The sequence below is a fragment of the Bison bison genome, unplaced genomic scaffold, assembly GCF_000754665.1.
Source record: "Bison bison bison isolate TAMUID 2011002044 unplaced genomic scaffold, Bison_UMD1.0 scf7180017864043, whole genome shotgun sequence".
In the NCBI taxonomy this organism is placed as follows: domain Eukaryota; kingdom Metazoa; phylum Chordata; class Mammalia; order Artiodactyla; family Bovidae; genus Bison; species Bison bison.
In genome coordinates this window covers 10,538,477-10,559,957 of record NW_011494615.1, presented here as the reverse complement: position 1 = coordinate 10,559,957, position 21,481 = coordinate 10,538,477, and the positions used below count along the sequence as shown (strand labels likewise).

The 21,481-nt window shown below is 40.2% G+C and overlaps 1 protein-coding gene across 1 annotated transcript in view; it reads left to right on the top strand.

Annotated features, from left to right (window-relative positions):
- Positions 1–5,829: 5,829 nt before the first annotated feature.
- The window catches only part of LOC104985408 (RNA-binding motif, single-stranded-interacting protein 3-like), a 79,033-nt gene continuing 63,381 nt past the window's right edge, over positions 5,830–21,481 (top strand). Inside the window, exons 1-2 of the mRNA XM_010835565.1 lie at positions 5,830–6,049; positions 13,379–13,426. Coding sequence (XP_010833867.1) covers positions 5,960–6,049; positions 13,379–13,426 — 138 coding nt within the window. The 5' untranslated portion in view covers positions 5,830–5,959. The remainder of the gene's footprint in view (positions 6,050–13,378; positions 13,427–21,481) is intronic.

Genomic DNA, 21,481 nt, shown 5'->3' with positions numbered 1-21,481 from the left:
CTTCTTTTTTCCTCTCCCCAAGCACCTTCTTAAACCCCATCAAGCACTCCTGCAGACAAAACAAAACCCACACCAAAATCAACAAATGAAAAGGTGAGACATCGCTGCATATGTAACATGGAGTGTCACACACTCGTATCGCAGGGCAATACATTTGGATAGCTGTTTCCCAAGTTAAGTGAAATGCCTTTAAGCCATTTTTATATGAAAGCATCATTGCTACTAGAATGGTATGTGTGAGCATATATCATTTTCTGTACTTGTGCTCAGTCAGTCATGTCCAACTCTTTGTGACCCCATAGATTGTAGTTCGCCAGGCTCCTCTGTCCATGGGGATTCTCCAGGCAATAATGCTAGACTGGGTTGCCATTTTCTGCTCCAGGGGATCTTCCCAACCCAGGAATCAAACCCAGGTCTCCCGCATTCAGGCTGATTCTTTACCATCTGAACCACCAGGGAAGCTACTTCACAGGGGCTAAAAAAAAGTCTGGTGTACACAAACCCCACTAGATATTTATTCTAGAAATATTAAAAACAGAGGCAGAAAGCACGCAGATGAGAAAGAAGACAAATCACTTTAAATTACGTTTTCTAAAATCGTGTTGAATGATTACTACTAACAAGTCCTATGGTTTGGCATAAGTGACCATAGGAAAAGATCACAATACAGGCTGTAAGCATTGTTTTTTGAAAGAACATAAAGATCTTTTTCATATTCTTTTCCGTTATGATTTAGCATGGGATATTGAATACAATCCCCTATGCTATACGGTAAGACATTTTTGTTATCCATCCGATATATACCAGTTTGGACTGCAAACATTTTGACCTGAGACACCTAGATTGGACAAGAGAGAAAAAGAGGGATTATATTTCTTTTTCTTTTTTTCCACTTATGTTAACAAATACATTTTCTGTCTTTTATTTTTACATTTCTGTGATTTCAAATTCAAGGCTCCCTAAGGTGGTGGAGCCTGGTGGGCTGCCGTCTATGGGGTCGCACAGAGTCGGACACGACTGAAGCGACTTAGCAGCAGTAGCAGCAGCAAGATTCCCAACAGAAAGGATTCTTAAATGTGCCCCAACACAAGACAAACTGATCAAAGAGAGGCATGTCAGGTCATCAGACTGAGGCCTGAATTATTCAGATAATCGCCCCATTTCAGCTCATCAAAAATGCTGGCTTGACCTCTTTGCATTTTTAAACAGGATGTATCTAATTATTACACAAAGGCTCATGCCCTATCACAGGATTGGCTTAAAACAAATAATTGAGAAACAGCATAAATAAGACCCAAGTAAACACTGGCTTATATAATAGCAGTTAATAGAGCGCACTTCTCAAACTTCAGTGGGCATCAGAATCATTTGGACAGTTCTTTAAAACACTGATTTCAATGCCTGAAGCCTAGAGATTCTAATTTAAATTCTTAATCATACTTGGAGTGGCATTGGCCCAGAATATTGGCAAGCACAGGAACATTCATCCACGTAATTCTCATTGTAAGCCATATCTTGGCATTAACGTAGGATTTAAACCACCTATGTGTGTTCTTGATAGGAAAGAGCCTTGCTGGTATTTTTCCCAATTCGCCAATGATCCCATATTTCCATTGGAAAATTAAAACATTGTTGAACTCTCCTAGACTTGAAATTTCTTTCAAACATCGGCAGGAGGTTAACACCACAGATGCTTTTCTGGCCTCAGGTCAGATATGTTTACTCCACATCAATGATCTCTGGAAACTTTATCCAAATTCCTGTTGAAATTATTTATTTCAGAATTAGGGCAACCAGCTCCACCCTACATCCCTTTAGTGTAAGCAGCTCTGTTTTGCAGAGGAGGAGGCCAGAACAGACCAGACATTCCCATCAGCTGTCTGGTCATTGTGCTTTTTAGTGGAATTGCAGCATGTACTTTTCTTTGCAGCTTAAACATTGAGCAAACCCAGACATCCAGAGATGCTAAAATGGAAATTATGTTTCCTTTTGCTTTGCATTTCCCAAGCAAACTCATTCAGACAGCATAGCCTATACATTTGAATAAACGAAATTACCTTTAATGTGTTCGCCACATCTGTCTATGGCTTAAATGCATCTGATAGGAAGGGATTTGACAGTATATTTAATGAGGCATGATTATAGTTTTGCCTTAACCACCATAGATTTCTCATTTCCTTTTTTGTTATTTTTCCTCCCGCATTCTTTTGTATCTTGCATAACACAGAAGAGATTCTATACGTGAACTGTAGCTGATGGACACAGTGGCTGGCAAGCCCCACTCTCTGTTACAGACAACCGATACTTCCTACTCCCTAAGTTGTCTATCCCCAGTAAAGTCACCATCAAGACAATGTGTTTCCCCAAGGGGGTCCTGTCTACTATTTCCAACTTACTCACTGCTTGTAAATATCTTCCAGCCCGCGAGACTCTTAAGAAATGTATAATCTTCATCATTTGTGGGAATCCTGAATTTCTGGAACATTTTTACTAAATCAGAACAAGACTATGAGTCCTAAACACCACACCCCCCTCCAAGAAGCCTTAGTTTTTCATTCGTTTTATTCGCAGTAACTGGCCTGGTTAGGACTGTTTCCCTTACGTTGTCTTCCACCGCGTGCCGAGGGCTGTTATTTCCAATTCTAAATGATGACTCATCCCTCCCCAGCCTTCCCTTTGATTGTCAGGTTTCCGGTTAACACACAGAAGCAGCACTCTGGCATCTGTGACCAAATGAGTCCCCGAACACTCTTCATGAAAAGATTCTCTAAAGGGACCAGACAGTTCTTCCAAAATTAATTCCAAATGCAGGCAATCAATCCTGCTACACTTATCATGCACAGATTGTGATTTACCTGTCACAGGCTCACCTCATCCCATTTACATACTGCCACCACCAAGAAGACACAAGACTACCTCTCACGCCACTGGGGAGTGAGGTCACCCCTGGGGCATTGGGAAGAGACTATCCTGGCCAAACGTAATTTGGCCCTTATCTCTGATTTAGGATGAACAATTCTTTATGTGACTAAAGCAAGCCGATTAGCATTGTGGGGTTTCCAGATTGTCACAGGTCAGCTGTGTATCAGAACCTCAAGGGGGAAATATTCTAGGACGATAGCCTAAGTCTCAAGTTCAAGAAGAGTACTGAAGTCTTGCGCCTGCTAAGGATTATAATGTTGTGAAAGTGCCACGTTTTGGTTGGAAAAAACGCTTTAGGACTTATCTTAACTCTGAAATTTTTCTATAGTTTATCTCTAAGTGATTTAAGAACATCTTAGTTCTTCTTGCCTGGTGGCAATTGTTAGCATTTTTGGTATTCAAGTATACAGTGTGTAGATTCTCAGGTAATTGAGATAATATGATTTATCTTGAATGATTATTTTAAAAAGGCAAACTATGAACAAAGATGGAGTATGTGTTCTGAAGTAAGGTTTATAGCTAATACTGATCTAGCCTACTGATGTTCATATGAAGAAAATAGGACTTAGTTTCTTCCTTCTAAGTCACATAGAGACTTACGCATGTGAAAATAGTGTTTCATTCTGGGTTTCAGTTGGAGAGTTTAATACTTCATATATATATATATATATATATACACACACACACATATACATATATATAATTTTATTACACTTTATATTTACAGTATATATTTTATTACATATTTGATATTTATACAATATATTTTATATCTTACTATAAGTGATATATTTTTAGGAAAATAAATCAATGGTCAGATTATTCCATTGCAAATTAAATAAATAAATGAAAGGCTTTGTAAAGTCATAGAGTAAGATAAAGCTAGGATTATTTGTGAGAATGAGCCGTGACACTTGGAGAAGGCAATGGCACCCCACTCCAGTACTCTTGCCTGGAAAACCCCATGGACGGAAGAGCCTGGAAGGCTGCAGTCCATGGGGTCACTCGGACACAACTGAGCGACTTCACTTTCACTTTAGTTCTTCTTGAAGTATTTACTGATGAAAAGTGAAAGTGTTGCTCACTCAGTCGTGTCCAACTCTTTGCGACCCCATGAACTTGGCCCACCAGGCTCCTCTGCCCATGAGATTCTCCAGGTAAGAATACTGGAGTGGGTTGCCATTCCCTTCTCCAGGGGATCTTCCCAACCCAGAGTTGAACCTGGTTCTCCTGCATTGCAGGCTGATTCTTTCTTTAACATCAGAGCCACCAGGGAAGCCGATTTACTAATAGTTTGGTACAATAAATACCTGAAATAAAGGCTAGTGTGTTATTTATAAGGGAAAAATAAGATGCTTTTGTTAAATTCAGGCAGCCGGAAGAAAAAGTGATGTGTCTGTGAATTACAATTAAGTAAAAGCTTATCTCTCCTGAGAAGTATTCTGATGAATGACAGTTTCTGGAAGCATCCAGAAATTCAAACAATGCAAGTGTGTCTATTTACAAGCCACAGATTAGAAAATAACATATTTGTTTTGATTGATTCTAGCTCAAAAGTCCAAATGTTTTTGAGAACAAACCTAGCTCTACATCAATCATTTAAAAATATATGGTTCAATTTCTATTTTCCTTTTCTAGTGAGGAGGAGGAGCCCATAGGAAGGCTGAGTGACAGTCCGATCCTTTACCAGCCACAGTCAGAGAGCTAGATTTGGATAATATTGTGAGAAACTGATTATTCTGAGCTGAGGCATTTTAGGACATGTTTGCTTGTGGGTAATTACTTTAGGTGCTGAGATCCTGTCATCCACATGAACCTGTCTGTCCTATTCTTATTTCTTCAAAATTTTTACTAATAGGGGAAAAAGTCACATAGTGAGAAAAATCAAGTGTACGGAAAAAATGACATTCAGATTCATAGTCATTTTACTACTCAGTTCAGTTCAGTCGTGTCTGACTCATTGGATGTTTAAATGAGCTATTTTAGCATGAGCTTCTGCCTTTACTATCACCTTTAAAATAAAGCATTGGAATTAGATAATCTCAAAAATTCCATCCAACCCCAACTTTTCAATTTCTTTTTAAAAAGATCGTTCCATTCTCTGCGTGTGTTAGTCGCTCAGTCGTGTCTGACTCTTTGAAGCCCCATGGACTATAGCCCGCCATGTTCCTCCATCCATGGGATTCTCCAGGCAAGAATACTGCAGTGGGTTGCCATTCCGTTCTCCAGGGGATCTTCCCAACCCAGGGATCAAACCCGGGTCTCCTGCATTGCACGCAGATTCTTTACTGTCTGAGCCACCAAGGAAGCCTAAGTTAGTCAATTAAGGCAGAAAAGAAGGAGAGAGGAAATTGAGAGAAGGTGGTATGGCCTGGCTCTGCGCTTCACGGGCCATGTGACACTTTATGTATGGACAGAAGCTTTTTAAAACGTCTGTTACTTCTCGCATTGCCGACAGTTATTATAAATCAAAAAGCACATTCTAGATGCAGGCCCTTCCTAACACCTGATGAAACACATGATATTTTTGCATTTTAAGACACTTTAGCTGTGTTGCATTTGACCAGCATTGAACAGAGCTCTGTGTTTTCTGCCTTGTGTCAAAAGCACAGATAGAGAAACCAAAGTCAAAAGATAAGGAAAAAATATGGGAGAGGGTACCTTTGATTTTTATAACATTACATTGATTTTAATATGTCCTTTAAAGATATCTGGTTAGGAAGCCAAGGTGGACCAGCATTATTCCCCTGGTGGAAGAGTGTATTGATGTGATCAAGAATTATCTATATAAATCATGGGTAAATGATAGAAGCTAAAAGTCTCAGTATCAAGAGAAATATTTATATTCTTTTATATTTAGAGAAGCACAGGATGACATGGATGGATGTAAAAATCATATGGGGTTCAATGTAGCCTTTTCAGTAAGAAGCACATACGATGTTAATGCAGGTTACTGTTTCTTACGGTTCCCTCGTTGTGAGACCTGTTTTCAGACGGACGCTGTGTGTGCTTGTAGGGTGCTGTGATTACGCCAGCGATGGACCATCCCATGTCAATGCAGCCAGCAAGCATGATGGGCCCCCTGACACAGCAGATGAACCACCTTTCGCTGGGCACCACGGGAACGGTGAGTTGCAGCGTTTGTTTCCTCTTGTTTCCTTGGATTTCATCAGGAAGAGGCAACACTTTCTGTTCTTACCGGCAATGTCAGCAGGATGGATTCTGCATCACTGAGGAACCCGCCTTTTAGGTCCCAGTATAAATAAGCCGCACTCTGCATGCACAGTTCTGGGGCACATGTACTCACATTGACAAGGCTGAAGGGTCTACTTTGCTGCACTTAAATCTGACTTCCAGAAAGTTCGAATGATGCCGTGCCCCAGGAATGTCTGTTTTAGACCTTGTAACTGAATACTCTGGAGCGTAGTTTTCCTCTCTCAGATGTTTATGATTTCAGCTCAAAACAGCCCCAGGTTATTCCCAAGAGGGGAGCCAACTTTGATTATAGCTAATAACGGGGCTTTTTATTTGCTTTCAATGTTTATAGCAACAAAATGTAATTGAGAACCTCACATAATTGATATATTTTAATCTTTCTTTCCAATATGTCTACATAGGTGATGCTGAAAAAAAAAAAGGAATCTAATGTTCCTGATATAATGTTCAGGAAGTTTTTGATTGGCCATTATTTTTTCTTAGGGAACAAAGTATATCAAGAAATGTCCATTGCAGCCTTACTTTTGTATCAACAAGGTATTTGAAATCATTGGCAGAACTTTGTTTTTTAAAAAATCTTTTCAAAGACAGTTCCCCAAGTGGCCAAGAGGGCACAGGCCCAATACAACATGGAATATTGCAACTTCGTTAATTATAGAAACAATAAAAACTGCAAAACCAATCTCCCCTGTAACAGTTTTTGTTTTTCATAAATGTTAATGCAGATAATTTTGTTATTTTTAAAGAAGAAGAAAAACAAGATGAATCTTCTGAGTGAGACAGCTTCAGTACTGTGAGACAGTCCCCTGGTCTCCTGGTCCCTCTTCATAAGTTGAAATATTGAGCACAGGGATCTATAAGCTATTTAGCCATAAGCCGCTATGACTCTGTATGCCTCATAGTCACCACTCCTGATTCCCCTCAATCACACTGAATCATCTCCGAACACCCATGTACACTTAGGTACATTCACTCTGTCTTGGAGGTTTTACCTTAAAGCAATGGCTTGCTTACTACATAGAGATGTTGACTCACAGGCTTTTGAGGCTATAAGAAGCTTCTGACATGTCCACTGAGGCCTCAATAATTTGCTCTAAGTAGGAGGAATGTCAATCTACCTAACAGAAAGAGTCCCATAGTTTCAATAAAGAAATTTAGTTTTTTGCCATAAAGCACCCAGCCGGAAGGCCTCTGTTGCTAAACTTATAAAAAGCAGTCGCTGATACCTCATGTGTCTGAAGGCTTAGACTCAATCAGATGATTCTTTAGGTTTCTGAACCAGACTTTTAAAAGTCATGTCTATGACCATGTTTCATTCTGCAATGTGGTTCAGCTAATTTTCATTAGGGATGAAGAATTTAAAGATACTATTTCTGTAGCTTTTAGCAATGTGTGAATATTTTTTTTGGAGTCACTTTGCTCATTAACAGAGCAGATCCCGGGACAGTATTGGAAGGCCTGAAGTTTCGCATGCCCTACTATTGACTTCCATTTCCCCTCCTAAATGTTCACAAATTATGAATAAATGAGCTAATACACTTTTACTGTAATCGAATGACAAATGTGATAAGTGGGGAGGATTATAATGCAAAGCATAAAAAGAAAACACTTTTAAAATTCTACTCATTGGAATCAGAAGCAAAGCCTGCTGACTTCCTGAAATGCAAATTTGGAAACCAGAAAAAAAATGTTAATTGAGAACATGACTGAATCCTTTGAGCAACTGAAAAATAAGCTCAATTATAGAGAATGAATTCACAATTACAATAGTTATTGATTCTATACTGTATATTATGACTAGTATTTGAGCATTTTCAACAAGAACACAATTTTGCCCAGCTGGTAATAGCCAACTTATTCAATAATGATATATACTCTTTCCTTTCTTAGAAAGCAAATGTTTTAAGCATGTGGCTTATATTTAACATCAAATTTCTTCTAGCTTTTTAAAAAATTCTTTTTCTCCTCCACATTTGTACTAATGCTTAAATACATAATAAGCTTTGTATAAATTGTTGTTTTAGTTTAAAGTTTCATAAGGTTCGGAAAAGGCAGAGTACAAACAGTATTAATTTGTATATTTATTCCACAAAATATCACTGACAATGCTGAGTGTCCAGCATGAAGTTACACTTGTTTCTTAAGCTGTCACTCTTTACTTTGATATCATAGATTCATTTTATCTAAATTTTTGATTGGCATTTGAAGTAGTTCTTATGCAATTAAGGTTGATTCTCTTTAATCAAATTTCACCACCTTATTACATATTTTCAATACACTTAATCCATTGCTGGGAAGGTGGCCTGATGTCATGGAAAGAATAGTTGGTATTGAAATTAAAGTTGAGTTTAAAACTACCTCTGCCCCCTATTAGCTGGGCATGTTCGGGCAGATTACCTAACCTCTCTGAACTTGTACTTTCTCTTTTGCAAAGTGGAAGAATAATACTTATATCCCAGAGGTGTTGTGAGTGTCAATGGGATGAGATATGTAAACACACGCAATGCAGCGTGTTGCTACCCAGCAGATGCTTCTCGAAGGAGCTGCACCCCCACCGCTCTCCCTCCAGTGGCTTCTAACTTGTGGGAACTGAGTCCAGGTCACCAGAAGGATGTCGGACACTGTCAAGTCCACAGTTCAACTCACTGGCTGCTCTGTTTCATTTGATGTAACTTACTTTTTTCCAGTTTCCACTTCCATAGCTTCTAACATACTCTTTCAGGCTGTAAACCCAAAAGGTACAGAGACCAGCCAAGTCACATTAATGAATAAAGCTGATTAAGTCCAAGCCCCAAATCCTGGCAATATATCATCAAATGTGGTCTATATTTACCTATGTCACAAGTAGCTGTGTAATATAAATACACACAGTACTGGAAATCACCTTTTAAATTAGAGATATTTTTGAATGCAGTCATCATAACAGCTCTGCCTGCATGTTGGATGAGTAGCTAGCAAGACGCTGCCTCTGGCAGCTGGGAACACAGTTCCTCTTCCAAAGAGGGCAGCCAGACCCAATCCAGACGCTGTAACCACATGGGCATACAGACCCCAGGTGGCTCACCTGTAGTTCTTGGAACTAGATGAGCTACCTTGCTGGATTTTAATGGGAAATTTCCCTGTATTTGAATCCTGGACCCAGTTGGTCCTCAGGGCTCTCAGTTGGTGACCGCTGCCCAAGGGTTTCTTGGTTCTCCTCTGACCTCTCTGGCCACTGCTTCCTCTTTTCTTTCCTAGGCTAATGGGTAAGTTTTTAAACTAGCTCCTCATTCATACGTGGTTTCCTTAAGCAAACTCTTCCACCTTGATGGTTTTGAACTCTGCCTTCTATGCCAAAGACTGTTATTGGAGTCCCCAGGGCTAACCTCATCTCAGAATTTTAGCCTCATTTTACTGCACTTGCTAAAATTTCCATGTGACCCTCCCCTCCAACATCTCGAAGTCAGCACAACCCAAAGGAACCTCCCAAGCTTCCTCCCCAATGACCCTTCCTCGCATAGGGTCCCACTCCTATTCCCCCTCAAGCTGATCCCGTGACCACTCACCCCAGAAGTCCAGCATTATACCCAGGACCCAGCATAGACCCTTTTCTTCTTAATCCGCACCACGGACAGTTACTTTTCAAGTCCCGCAGACATTGTCAGCTGCATCCTCACCTCCACATCCTAAAGTCTCCACCCTGGGCCTCACTTGATTAAGTGTAATAGTCCTTTAACTCTTTTCCCTGTTTCCCATCTCAACTTACTCCATTCCCTGCACGTTGCCACAGCCAGGCAACCTGAAAGTCTTCCACCGAGTCTCTCCCCTACTCTTATTTTCCGGAGGCTTTCAGACATCTGAGCTCACTGAAATTCTGCAAAACAAGATGTGAACAGGGATATGCCAAGATTAAGGCAGAAACCTCAACTCCAGACATAGTTTCCAAGGGCAGAGCAGAGAGGTCCAGGGAATAACCCAAGTAGGCAGGGTTCACTGCTGATAAGACGTGGAGCTACAGCAGAACTCCATTTTCAGAAGGGGAGCCTGACGCTCTGTCCCACCTTCTTTCCTAAGATCCTGGGTGACAGAAGTATACCGAGTCAAAAACTTTTTCATTTTCATGAAATTAAATATATTTGGTCCCCCAGAACCCTGCATGGTGAGATGGATACCATGTAGTTTAATCAACCATTCTCCTACCATTTGCCACCTCAAATGTGTATCATTCAAGCCCCTACCTCTTTTCTAAGCTGGACAGAATCTGCAGGCCTGAAAAGAAAAATGGATTTTATGCAAGCAGTGTAACTGTTTTATTCCAGGGCTCTGCTGACCTTGAAGAATTTTCTAGCTTTTTCCGCTTTTGTTTATTTTTTTGTCACAGGATTCCCTCAAGAACCAAAGCCCTGTTATCCATAACTTCTTATCAGTCCATTGTAAGCTTTAGCAGAAACCGCTGGGGGTTTTACTGTTTTGAGAACCTCCAGATTGCATGACAATCTTGTCTTACAAGTTTCTTATCTCCTTTTCATTTGTTCAGTTGGTGGTCACCAGTGGCTTCCAATGTCACCAGAATCTGTTAAAAGAAACAAAAAGGTTTTGTTCTGCAGGCTCCTTATCTGCAGTTCTGTTTGTGTCTGCAAACCACTGGTGACTTGTGACATCATTGGATTCTGCTGGTGTAACCCTAGCTGCACACACAGATAATCTTATAATTGTTCTTGACTTGTTCAGCACAGTTCTTTCACAGTTTTCAGTGGCATCATCCCTCCCATAATGCTTTAAATTCTTTCAGTTATTATCCAGGAATATAAGCATTGAGGCAGAGTGGTAAAAACCAATACATGATGTTATATGGACTCATGATTAGGAAACAGTATCACAAATTTGTAAGTGGTCATGAGTACATCTCCTGAGATAATTTTTCAGGAAAAGCATCAATCAGTTAAAAATGGTTACACAAGAAAGAAAGTATAGAGGAAAGGGAATAGCTTTTAAAAATTTGTTTAGTCTTATCGTAAGACAAGTGAGGTTTTGAAATTAGTCTTACAATGTAAACAGTAAACAAGTACGCATTCAGTGAAAGTCTAGTTTTATGAAAATTTATTTGCAAATAGTAAGGCAAGCTTTCACTGTTTAAAGAAATGGATACTGAATTCCAATAAATTATCAAAAAATACAAAATTCCCAGGATATAAAATGTCAAAGAATGTGGTCAGAGAGTTGATAGAGGAGGAAATAGAAAACAAAAAAAATATGAAAAATAATTAACTCAACAGTAAATTTATCCAACACACACGCGGAACTCATTAAATAAAGTTATTAAAATAATGCACATCGCTGACAAAGATGTCAGGAGATACATAGTCTCAGTCATGGAACTCTGATGGTAGGAATCCAAATTTACAAATGGGCAAGCTGGAGAGCAGGGTGGGCCCACAAGACCCATCATAAACACTCTCTTCCCCAACCCAGTGGTTATAGTTTGGAGCACCTATTCTATGGAAATATTCTAGTAGAACAGAAACTATATCTTAAAAATATTCAGCCCATTGTTCATTGTAATATTTAGTAAGGAAAGATGATTAAATAAATCATAGCCCATCCATAAACCAGAATGCAATGCAGCATGAAATTATAAGCATATAGAATAATTAGGAGAAGGATTATTTCTCATGTTCAATCAAAAGAGCAGGATGTAAATTTGCATGTGTGGAGTATAGTATCAACTATGAAGAAATACTTGTGAAATAAGGCTGTAACAAATACAAACAAGCGGGATGGTTTCTGAGTGGTAGAATTAGAGAGAGTTTCTATTTTAATCATGATACTTTTCTACATTCTCCAAGTATTCAACAATGAGCATGACTTTTTTATCCATTTTGAAATGTTATAAATATGTTCTTGGAAAATGATTAGTGTCACAGTCTTGTTTGTAGACATAATATGCAGTTAGTTTTTTTTTTAAAGATACTTAGAATTTTACTACCACTATTAATAAAATATTTGGAGACCCTTTGAAAATGATGTTTATAGATTCTAGATTTACGGATTATAATCAAGTCACTAGGTTAACGTAAGTGTTGTGAGAAACAGAATAACTTGTGCTGGAGGTTTACTTGCATTGGAATCTTTGATCACCTCGCATTGTTCAACTTCTGTTTTCTCACACACCATTCACTCATGAGAGAGTGATCAACATTGTCGTTTTGTGTCAGGGAGATGAAATGGAGAAACTTGTGATGGTCAAAATTAAGTGACAAGTAGGTGGAAGAATAAAGTTTGAATGTCTAGTTTTTTAAATGGAATAATGATCATACGAATGGAACAAGGGTCACGCAAGCACATCTATTTAATCTTGTTTGGACAGTATATTTTGCAATATCTGGTCCCTTTTACACAGCTTACCCCTCCAAGGCGAGCTGGAACTAAATGAGAACTGTCCATTTTTAGAAGTGGGGCCTTGAGCCGTAAGCCACATCCCACTTTCCTATTTGAGGTCTCTGGCTAAAGAAATGGTATTAAGGCAAAGCCTCTTTTTTATCATGTTATATTTGGTCCTGAATTACCTCAAGTTTTGAAATGAATGTCTAGTTGTTTAATTAACCCTGATCTACTATTGGCACCTCTAATGTTATGACACTTTGGAAAAAGACAGCGGCCATTTGTTGAATAGATTCATTTATACTTATCTCTGTCTTGATGATTCTAGCACATGAGGCTCCTTGGTCTCGACTGACCACCCCTGGGAACAGAGCCAGAGATAAACGGTCAATAACAAAATTTTAGCTTCAAAACATGTCAGCCTCCAGAGATTTGGGGAATGTGCAAATTTTTCACTCCTTTATTTTAAAATTATAGTTATTTATTTTGTTCTCCATGACTTGGTTTCATATTGTGCTCTCGGCCCCTTCCTAATGAGCAGCCTCGTGGAACTTTGGTGTCAGCCAGAGAGGGTACCAGTCTCACGTTGACGACCCAAGAGAGGGACCAAAATTACGAAAGAGGAAGATGACAATATTCTGGGTCAGACAATGTTGTCCTTGCAGGTCACATGGGGCCCAGTGACGTGTCCAGAGTGGTGGTTGTGGGGGACCACTGTGTCAGCTATCAACCAGGGGGTCATAGTACCCTAGGGCTTAAAGGCAGGCGCCTTAGGTACCATGTGACATACAGCGAGCACTTCCAAGTTGTAGAGCTAAGATTCTGTTTTATTTTCTTTTGGACTTCATTGCATTCTTTCTCATGCTCTTTTCATTCAAAGATTCAGTCCCAAGACAGGATTATGATACTCCACCAGCTGTTGTGTCAGGTAGGAAAATTCTAATTCCTTTAAGACTTGATTGGATGGGAGAGAGGGAGCTTGCCTGGTTTTCTCCAAAACTCTTTAAAGCAGTGATTCTCAAACACGGATGCTAAGTAGGCACTTGAATTTCAGTTCTGGGATGGGGGATTCGCACATGCGGTTCAAAAAAGAATATTTAATATTCCAATCCAGTTTGTGTATGGAAAATAAATATGTTGCTTTTGAAACAAAAAGTAAAGGCTCAAAGACTTTTGGTCTTGGAGTCTCTGTATCAGTGATTCTCGGTGTTGGGATATTCATTAGACTTTCTGGGAAGCAAGAGAAGGATATTTAAGTTAATCAAAAGAGGGCTCAGGTGAATAAAAATAATTTGAGAAGCACTGCTTTAGAGACTGGAATTCTTCTGAAATCAGAAAATCATCCCATTTTGCTTGTTCTGCACCCAGCATAGTATCTGACATGTAGTAGGTGCTCAATATAATTGTTGAATGAATCAAAACTTCAAATTTGTTCCAAAAATGGTATTTGGGATATTGAAGGAAAAGCTGCCAATGTTCCATGTTACTCCAAAGTGGCCGAGGTTGATTTGAGAATGCATCAGCAGTGTCTTGAGCATTTTAATCAGCGATATTAAAGTTGCTCCATAAAATCCAGTAGTGCAGTTCATAATAAATGGATGTGAAGACATGGGTTTGAATTTTGAACTGCATGGATCTTCTTATGCTTTCATCCTAATTTTGAAGTTTGGTTTCTTGCAGAGAGGAAAATGGGCACAATTTTTCATTTTTGTTGATTTTAACTAAATAAAATACTGGCAGCAAGAAGGGCTTTGAAGTCTCTAATCCTTTGATGTGTCAGATGATGAGGACATAAAATCTAAACCAAGAAAGGGCAGTGGAGAGACAGCACAAGAGATGAAGGCCAGAAATAGAATGGGGGAACCCAGGGGGCAACAAAGTCTGGCAACTGAGTGAAGGTTTTCAAGCAGAGAACATTGTGTTCTTGGCCACCTGGTTTGCTGGACCTGGTGTCTGCAGGATAATCCTTTTCTCGTGTCTTGTGGACTTGTTTGATTATGCTTATAGCTGAATACTCCACTTAGAAGTTCAGTGGAGAAGCAATGACTTAGCTTTCAGCTGTGAAGTTACTTTGGTCCTCCTGGAAACCTCTGTAAGTTGTTGTTAATGAAAATATTCCATTACATCTTCACACACTTGTTTTATTTAGGATAGGGAACCCCTGAGAAGACACTTTCTATAACATGTTCAGCCTTTACTGTGCTTAACACGTGATATCTTTATGTTTAACAAGAGGCATCTGCTCTCAGTAATTCGCCAATATTGATAATAATGAAAGACACAAAATGGAACTTTTCTTCAACTAGAATTTCTGATTTTCCTTTCAAGAACACAATGGCAAAGCAATGAAAACATCAAAAAGCACTTACCAGAGATGGGCCATGGGTCAGGCTCTACACAAATCAATTATGGCAAGACATCAGGTGGCAACTCTAGACTCAGAGTTCCCAGCTGGTGAAGCGATTTGACTAGAGAAGCGACTTCATCAAAGCGATGCTCTGAGCAAGTTCATCTGGCAGTTTGGTGTGTGCTTGAGGAATAAGACACACATTACGTAGAACAGTCAGAAAGCTCAGATATGATATCACTAGACTAAGACGAGTGCCAAGATCTCAGTGGAATACAAAGGGACTGAAATAGACGTGACAGGAAAAAGAACATTTTGGGAGATTTTACAGTTGTTTTCTCCTGAGGAGACTGAGTTGGTGGTTTGACATCTTGTAAATTTACACAGACTTCTTTGGCCTCCTTAATCTGTCTCTAAATGAAAATAGACTTGCCTTCCTAAAATGTCTGTGACTTGTCTGGTGGGCACCACTCGACTGACATTTGAAACATGACACATCCTTTGCCAACCCTTAACCGTATCAGGAAAGTGAAGCAGGCATAAGGCGCTGTGACATCCTCTTCAAATGAATGCAGTATGCTCGTGTTGGACAACTTGAATAGCGATTGATTCTTGGCCATTGAAGGAGTCAACCAAACCATCATGATGTATTGGAGCTTGAGATATCTCTCTGGTAACCTACAGAAACAAAACCCAGCTTAATTTTGTTCATTCAATATGTCAAACGTATTTTGACCACCCTCTGAGTGCTAAAATGAAGATTGGAAACTCTCAGGAATACAGTGAATTCTGAACTTGATTTGGAAGGATGAATATGAGTTTACCGGTTGGACAAGAGTGGGAAACATACATGAAATGTACAAGAAATGAAACTGTATGGGGTAATTAGACAACTGCAAGTCATTTGGTATTTTGGAGGGAAAAATGTTGTGATGGCAGACACTGAAGGGTGATCTCAGCACTTGCTGATCTCAGGGTAATCAGAGTAAATCCGATTTTCAGCAAGGACTCTTTCCTCTTTGAACCACATGCCACCTTGTTCTTGTATTTATTGAAAAAGTGTGTATTGGGAGCACACCGTATGACAGTCTATGTGTCGGGTGCTAGGGCTACAACTTCCTTCGAAAAGTCTAAGGTCCAATTAGGAAGTTAGGTACAACACAGTGTCATAAGTATTTCCATAGGGACAAATATATGATGTTTAAGTTTGTAAAATCTTCAGTAAGATAACCTGGGCTCAGAATCAACTCGGGTTGCTCACTAGTCTTGGAAACTTGGGAAAATTATTTAAGTTCTCTGTGGCTTGGATTACTTATCTGAGGAAGTATTAATTACCTCCTGAGGTTGTTGTAAATATTAGATCAGGTAAAATATGTAGTTGACTTAGCAGGGATTCCAGCATTAAATAAAAGTGGGCTTCCCTGGTGGCTCAGATGGTAAAGAATCCGCCTGCAATGCAGGAGATCTGAGTTCTATCCTTGGATCAGGACGATCCCCTGGAGAAGGGAATGGCTACCCACTCCAGTATTCTTGCCTGGAGAATTCCATGGACAGAGGAGCCTGACAGGCTACAGTCCATGAGGTCTCAAAGAGGCAAACATGACTGAGCGACTAACATAAGTATTATTAGCAACAACTATGCTAATCATTCTTGTTACAAGACGCTATGTGGATACAGAGAGAACTGACCCACAGCTGACGTCATAAATAGTGAAAGGAACCTCTGAATGGAGACAGAGGACACATGGGAATTAGTCAAGTGAAAAATAGTGGAGTGGGAAGGAGTTTCAGATCAACATGGTGGTGTATACAAAGCTGATGGGTAGCAGGATATGGCAAATTCAGGGAACTTCAGATGCCTCAATAGGGCAGGGATGCATAAAGAGAAACTGAAGTAGAGAAAATGTTTCCTGAGAAATAAGCTGGAGCTGTGTCACTAGCTACAGTAGCTTGGCTCCATCCCGGTGGCAATAGATGTAAACTAAAAAGTTTAAGTCAGAGAATAATGGGATCTGTCTGGATATAGGGTGAAGAATGCACTAGAGAGAGAGACCTGGAAAATGGGGACCATCGCTCTAGGATCCAAGCACAAAATCAAGTTGATTCGTGCTCAAGGTGTGGGAATGAGGCTGCAGTGTTGACAGATTGGACAGCTTGGACAGAGGTAGAGTACCCAGGACTTGATAACTAATTGGATGTCAGAGTAGAGGGAGAAGAAGGAATTAAATGAGGCCCTTAAGTTCCCAGCAACTCAGTGGCTTGAAGTATCACTTGCTGAGCTCTGAACCAGAGGAAAGAGAATCAAGTTTGGCAGGAAATAGGCTGAGTGCAGCATCTTTGAGTTTGAGGTGTCAGTGAGGCGCCTAAACGAAGATAATTGATAACTATTTGGATGTGGGTATCTGGAGCTCTTAGGTAGAAATGGGTTTTGGAGTAATCATCATGGAAGTAAGCCATAACACCCAGAGAATGTGCTTAGCGTGGAGAGAAGTATGCAGATTGCTGAAAATAAGGAATGGGCAGAAAAGGGAACCTAAAGTAAAAATTGGAAAAGACAACCATAAACATAAGGGAAACCAAGAATATGAGTTTTCTAAAGAAGCCAAAGCAAGAGAGGATTTCAAGAGAAGCCTGTCAGGGAAGGCTAGAAGGCTGTCTAGGAAGCCTTCTTAGAAGAGAAGCCATGGGGTTTTGTGACACCGAGGTCACTGGCCAATCTGATAGGGCAGCTTGAAGGGGAAGAGCAGAGACAGCGAGTGTCCTGTAAGGAAGTGGATGTGACAACTGCCAGACTCGTCTCTGTCTGACTCACTTCTCTATGATCATCCCTAGGATTCTATTTGCTTTTTGTTTTGAGTTTTGAGTGGCACCTTCTGAGAGTTACGTGGGAAATAGCATGGTAAGGAACTCAAGGATGACAGAGATTTGGACAACTGTAGAGTAAGAAAGGCCAAAGGCCAGCTAGCAATACAAGGAAAGCTTGAGGATCCAATAGTGGGGCTCCATTGGAAGTTATAGCCTACAGATTTTTGTAATAGCAGTCTGAGATGGTGTTTGATTCTCCACTGCAGAGCTCAGTTGCCAGGAAGACAGACAGGTGGATTAATCCAGGGCTAAGGTTTGGCCAAATGAAGGGGAAAAAAAGGGCAGCGTGTGCTGACATTACTGGCGAGAGAGTGACAGAGTGATAAACTAGTTTCTAGGTTGAATAGAAAGAGCAAAGAAGGCAGTAAGGGGTGGTAGAGGAGATTGCAAGGAAGGTAGAGACTGGAGGACCCAACAAGGTGTACAGAGTGATCAGAAATACACTACTTGGCCTTAAGACTTTGGATAATGAACTATTCTCAGCGAAGTCCAGGTTATGGGAGTAGATGTCCAAGTGGACTTAAGGTGAAGCTGGTTAGAGGTTAAGGAAATCAATAAACATGAGCATAAGAAGCTGGCATTTAAGTGGAGTATTTTTGTGTGTCTAGATTTTGCTTTGCTTTGCTTTTTGACACTAATAAGATGTAGGCTAATCACTGAAGGCTTGACCTCCAGAATTTTTAAGAATCAAGTGGTTTTTTTTGTTGTTGTTGTTTCTGGTGTTGGGGGGTTAGGGGCAGGGGGATAAGTGTTTGGAGTATACGTCTAATTAAAGGCAGGAAAGTATACCGGACTAGTATTTTTCAGAGTGTGATTTGTGTATCATCATGATACTTGAAGTGATTTTAGGAGGATATGGATCAAAACTTCTTTATTTTTATTTCAGCAACTGTAAAGTTACTTTAATGTAGATTTGAATAAGTTAATCAAACACATGGTTGAAGATCTCTTTGTTTAGGAAGAGTCTAAGGTGAATAAACAGTTAATACATTAAAAAAAAAACTAACAATAATTGAGAAAGAATAGAGGTAAAGCCAGAGTGGCGATGTCCAGAGAACATGGTTGATGTCTGGGAGATGGGAGTCTCTGATTTCTTTGCTTTCTCCTTGCCCAAGCCTCTGCTACACTTTATCCTGCTTATTCAAAGGACAGAGAACAAGAAGGCTGGACCTACATTTTCATGCAAACTCATAAGTCTATTCTGTTTTCAATGTTTCTTTTACATACAATTATAACTCTCTAAAAGATCCTCCTATTTTAAAATAAAGAGTAAAGCATCATTTTTTTCTGTCCACGGTCGGATATTATGAGAAACCTATGAGAACTACAGATAATTTGTTGTCAATGTTTATCTCAGTTGCTTTGAACTCAGTTTCCTAGAAAGGCATCATGATGTAATCAAACAAAAGACTACTGTGAACAGTGAAAAGCTCCATCGTGTCCCAACTCTTTGTGATCCCGTGGACTGTAGCTTTCCAGGCTCCACTGTCCATGGGATTCTCCAGGCAAGAATACTAGAGTGGGTAGCCATTTCCTTCTCCTGGGGATCTTCCTGACCCAGGGATTGAACCAGCATCTCCTGCATTGGAGGCAGATTCCATCTGAGCCACCAGGGAAGCCCAGACTATGAACAGAGAATGAACCAAAGTAGAACTCAAATTCATTCTCCTTTTCTGAAAACCTTAGAATTGAGAATTGGAGTTTATGTTTGGAAAAACATGCAAAAGGACCAAATAGGCACTGACAGCAACCCATAGAACTTCTGAGTATTGATTCTCTGCCATGTGCTTTCACACACTGGCTAAAACAGGTCGGAAAGAGTCAACGTTTTCATCGGTCCAACTTCAGGATAAGAGTGAAGTCTTCACCATGGTACTTGCTCAGATTCAGACAAAATTCCCTATCAATATATTATGCAGTTTTTCCTACATTGTTCTGCTAGTCAGTAACATCTGTGCGCTTTGGAAAGCCTCCCTAATTTGGAATCAGTGATGCCCTACCAACCCACCTTTGTACTGTTTCTTGAGTGGGAATTATTTCATAAAACTCTTCCATAACTTGGCAGGGGTGGGGGACTGTTTAAGCTAATTCAAAGAACAAAGCCATTTCTTCAAATAGGAGATGTTTAAACTACTTCAAACCATTTTTTCAAACTCTAAACATGTGTTTTCATGGATACCAGGAGCTAATTACAAATGATTCCCATCTCTTAATTAAAAATTAGGTCCATTAATACCTCCCATTAGCAACAATTAGCCATTAAATTGTATTTACTGTAAATGACCTGACACAGTTACAAGAGCTCCCACAAGCCATGCATGAAAATCAGGTTCATTTCTTCGCTCAGATTCTGTGCATCTACTCTGATTACCAAACCACATTTGTTTAAGTGTACCGATTGATTTCTTTTCAATAAGTTCAATAAGGACTCTTTGTCCTACTGATTTATTCCTTCATTCAACTAATGTTTACTGGACTCCCATAGAGCTGTAAGGAACCAAAGCTAGACAGCATAAGATAGAGATACATCCCTTCAAAAGAACAGGGGTTCTAACCTCTGTTAGAACAAAGGACAGAGTTACAAAGAACTGTCACCAAACACAGCGTGCGACAGACGCCCTAAGAGCTGTCCACAGAGCGGGGCTTTGTAGCGACATTGGTACCGGACTTTGACACACAGGCCTGTGCGTGCTGTTCCTGTGATCCTGATGGTGCGTTTATATTGTTCCCTACACAACAAAAAATGAATTTTAAAAGACATTTCCTGGGGGACCACAGTTTTTAGTGCTCTATTCAAGAAACCGATAACTAACAGGAGCTTGTGCAAATAGTCCTTTCTGATATATGAACATCACTGTTGTTTGCTTCAGTTTCTTTCTGGGGAGTGGCGGGGGGCATGGGATAGGAGGACATGAAATCCTATGCCTGACCTACTCTTTTAAAATGTCTTTCTATACCATTTTATTCCTTGATAAATGTGGTAGTGGATGTTTCTTTGTGTGTGTGTGTGTTTATAATTTTATTTACTCACTTGTGGCTGTGCTGAGTCTTCGTTGCCGCATGGGCTTTTCTCTAGTTACAGCGACCAGAGGCTACCCTTCTTCGTTGTGATGTATGAGCTTCTCATTGCAGTGGCTTCTCCTGTTGCAGAGCACAGGCTCTGGGGGCACAAGGGCTTCCGTAGGTGCGGCTACCAGGCTCTGGAGCTCAGTAGTTGTGGCACGAGGGCTTACTTGATCTGCAGCATGTGGGATCTTCTCAAGTCAGGGATGGAACCGTGTCTCCTGCATTGGCCGATGGAGTCTTTACTGAGCTACCAAGGAAGCCCTGTGTCGTGTCTTCTAATGCAGCAAGTTTTGTTTGGTTGGTTGGTTGGTTTTGTTTTTTTGTAACGGTCCAGAGGTAAATATTTTAGGCTTTGCCAGGCACTGCTGTGTGTCACAGTCTCTCTCGCCTGCAGGACGAAAGCAGCCACAGAGCATGTATAAACATATGAGCATGGTTGCATCCCAATAAAACCTCGTTTATGGGCAGCACTGGATATGCAGACATAGAGAACAGACTTATGACAAGACTGGGAGAGAGGAAGGAGAGGGTGAGATGAATGGAGAGAGAAGCATGGAAGCATATACACTGCTGCTGCTAAGTCGCTTCAGTCGTGTCCGACTCTGTGCGACCCCATAGACGGCAGCCCACCAGGCTCCCCCATCCCTGGGATTCTCCAGGCCAGAACACTGGAGTGGGTTGCCATTTCCTTCTCCAATGCATGAA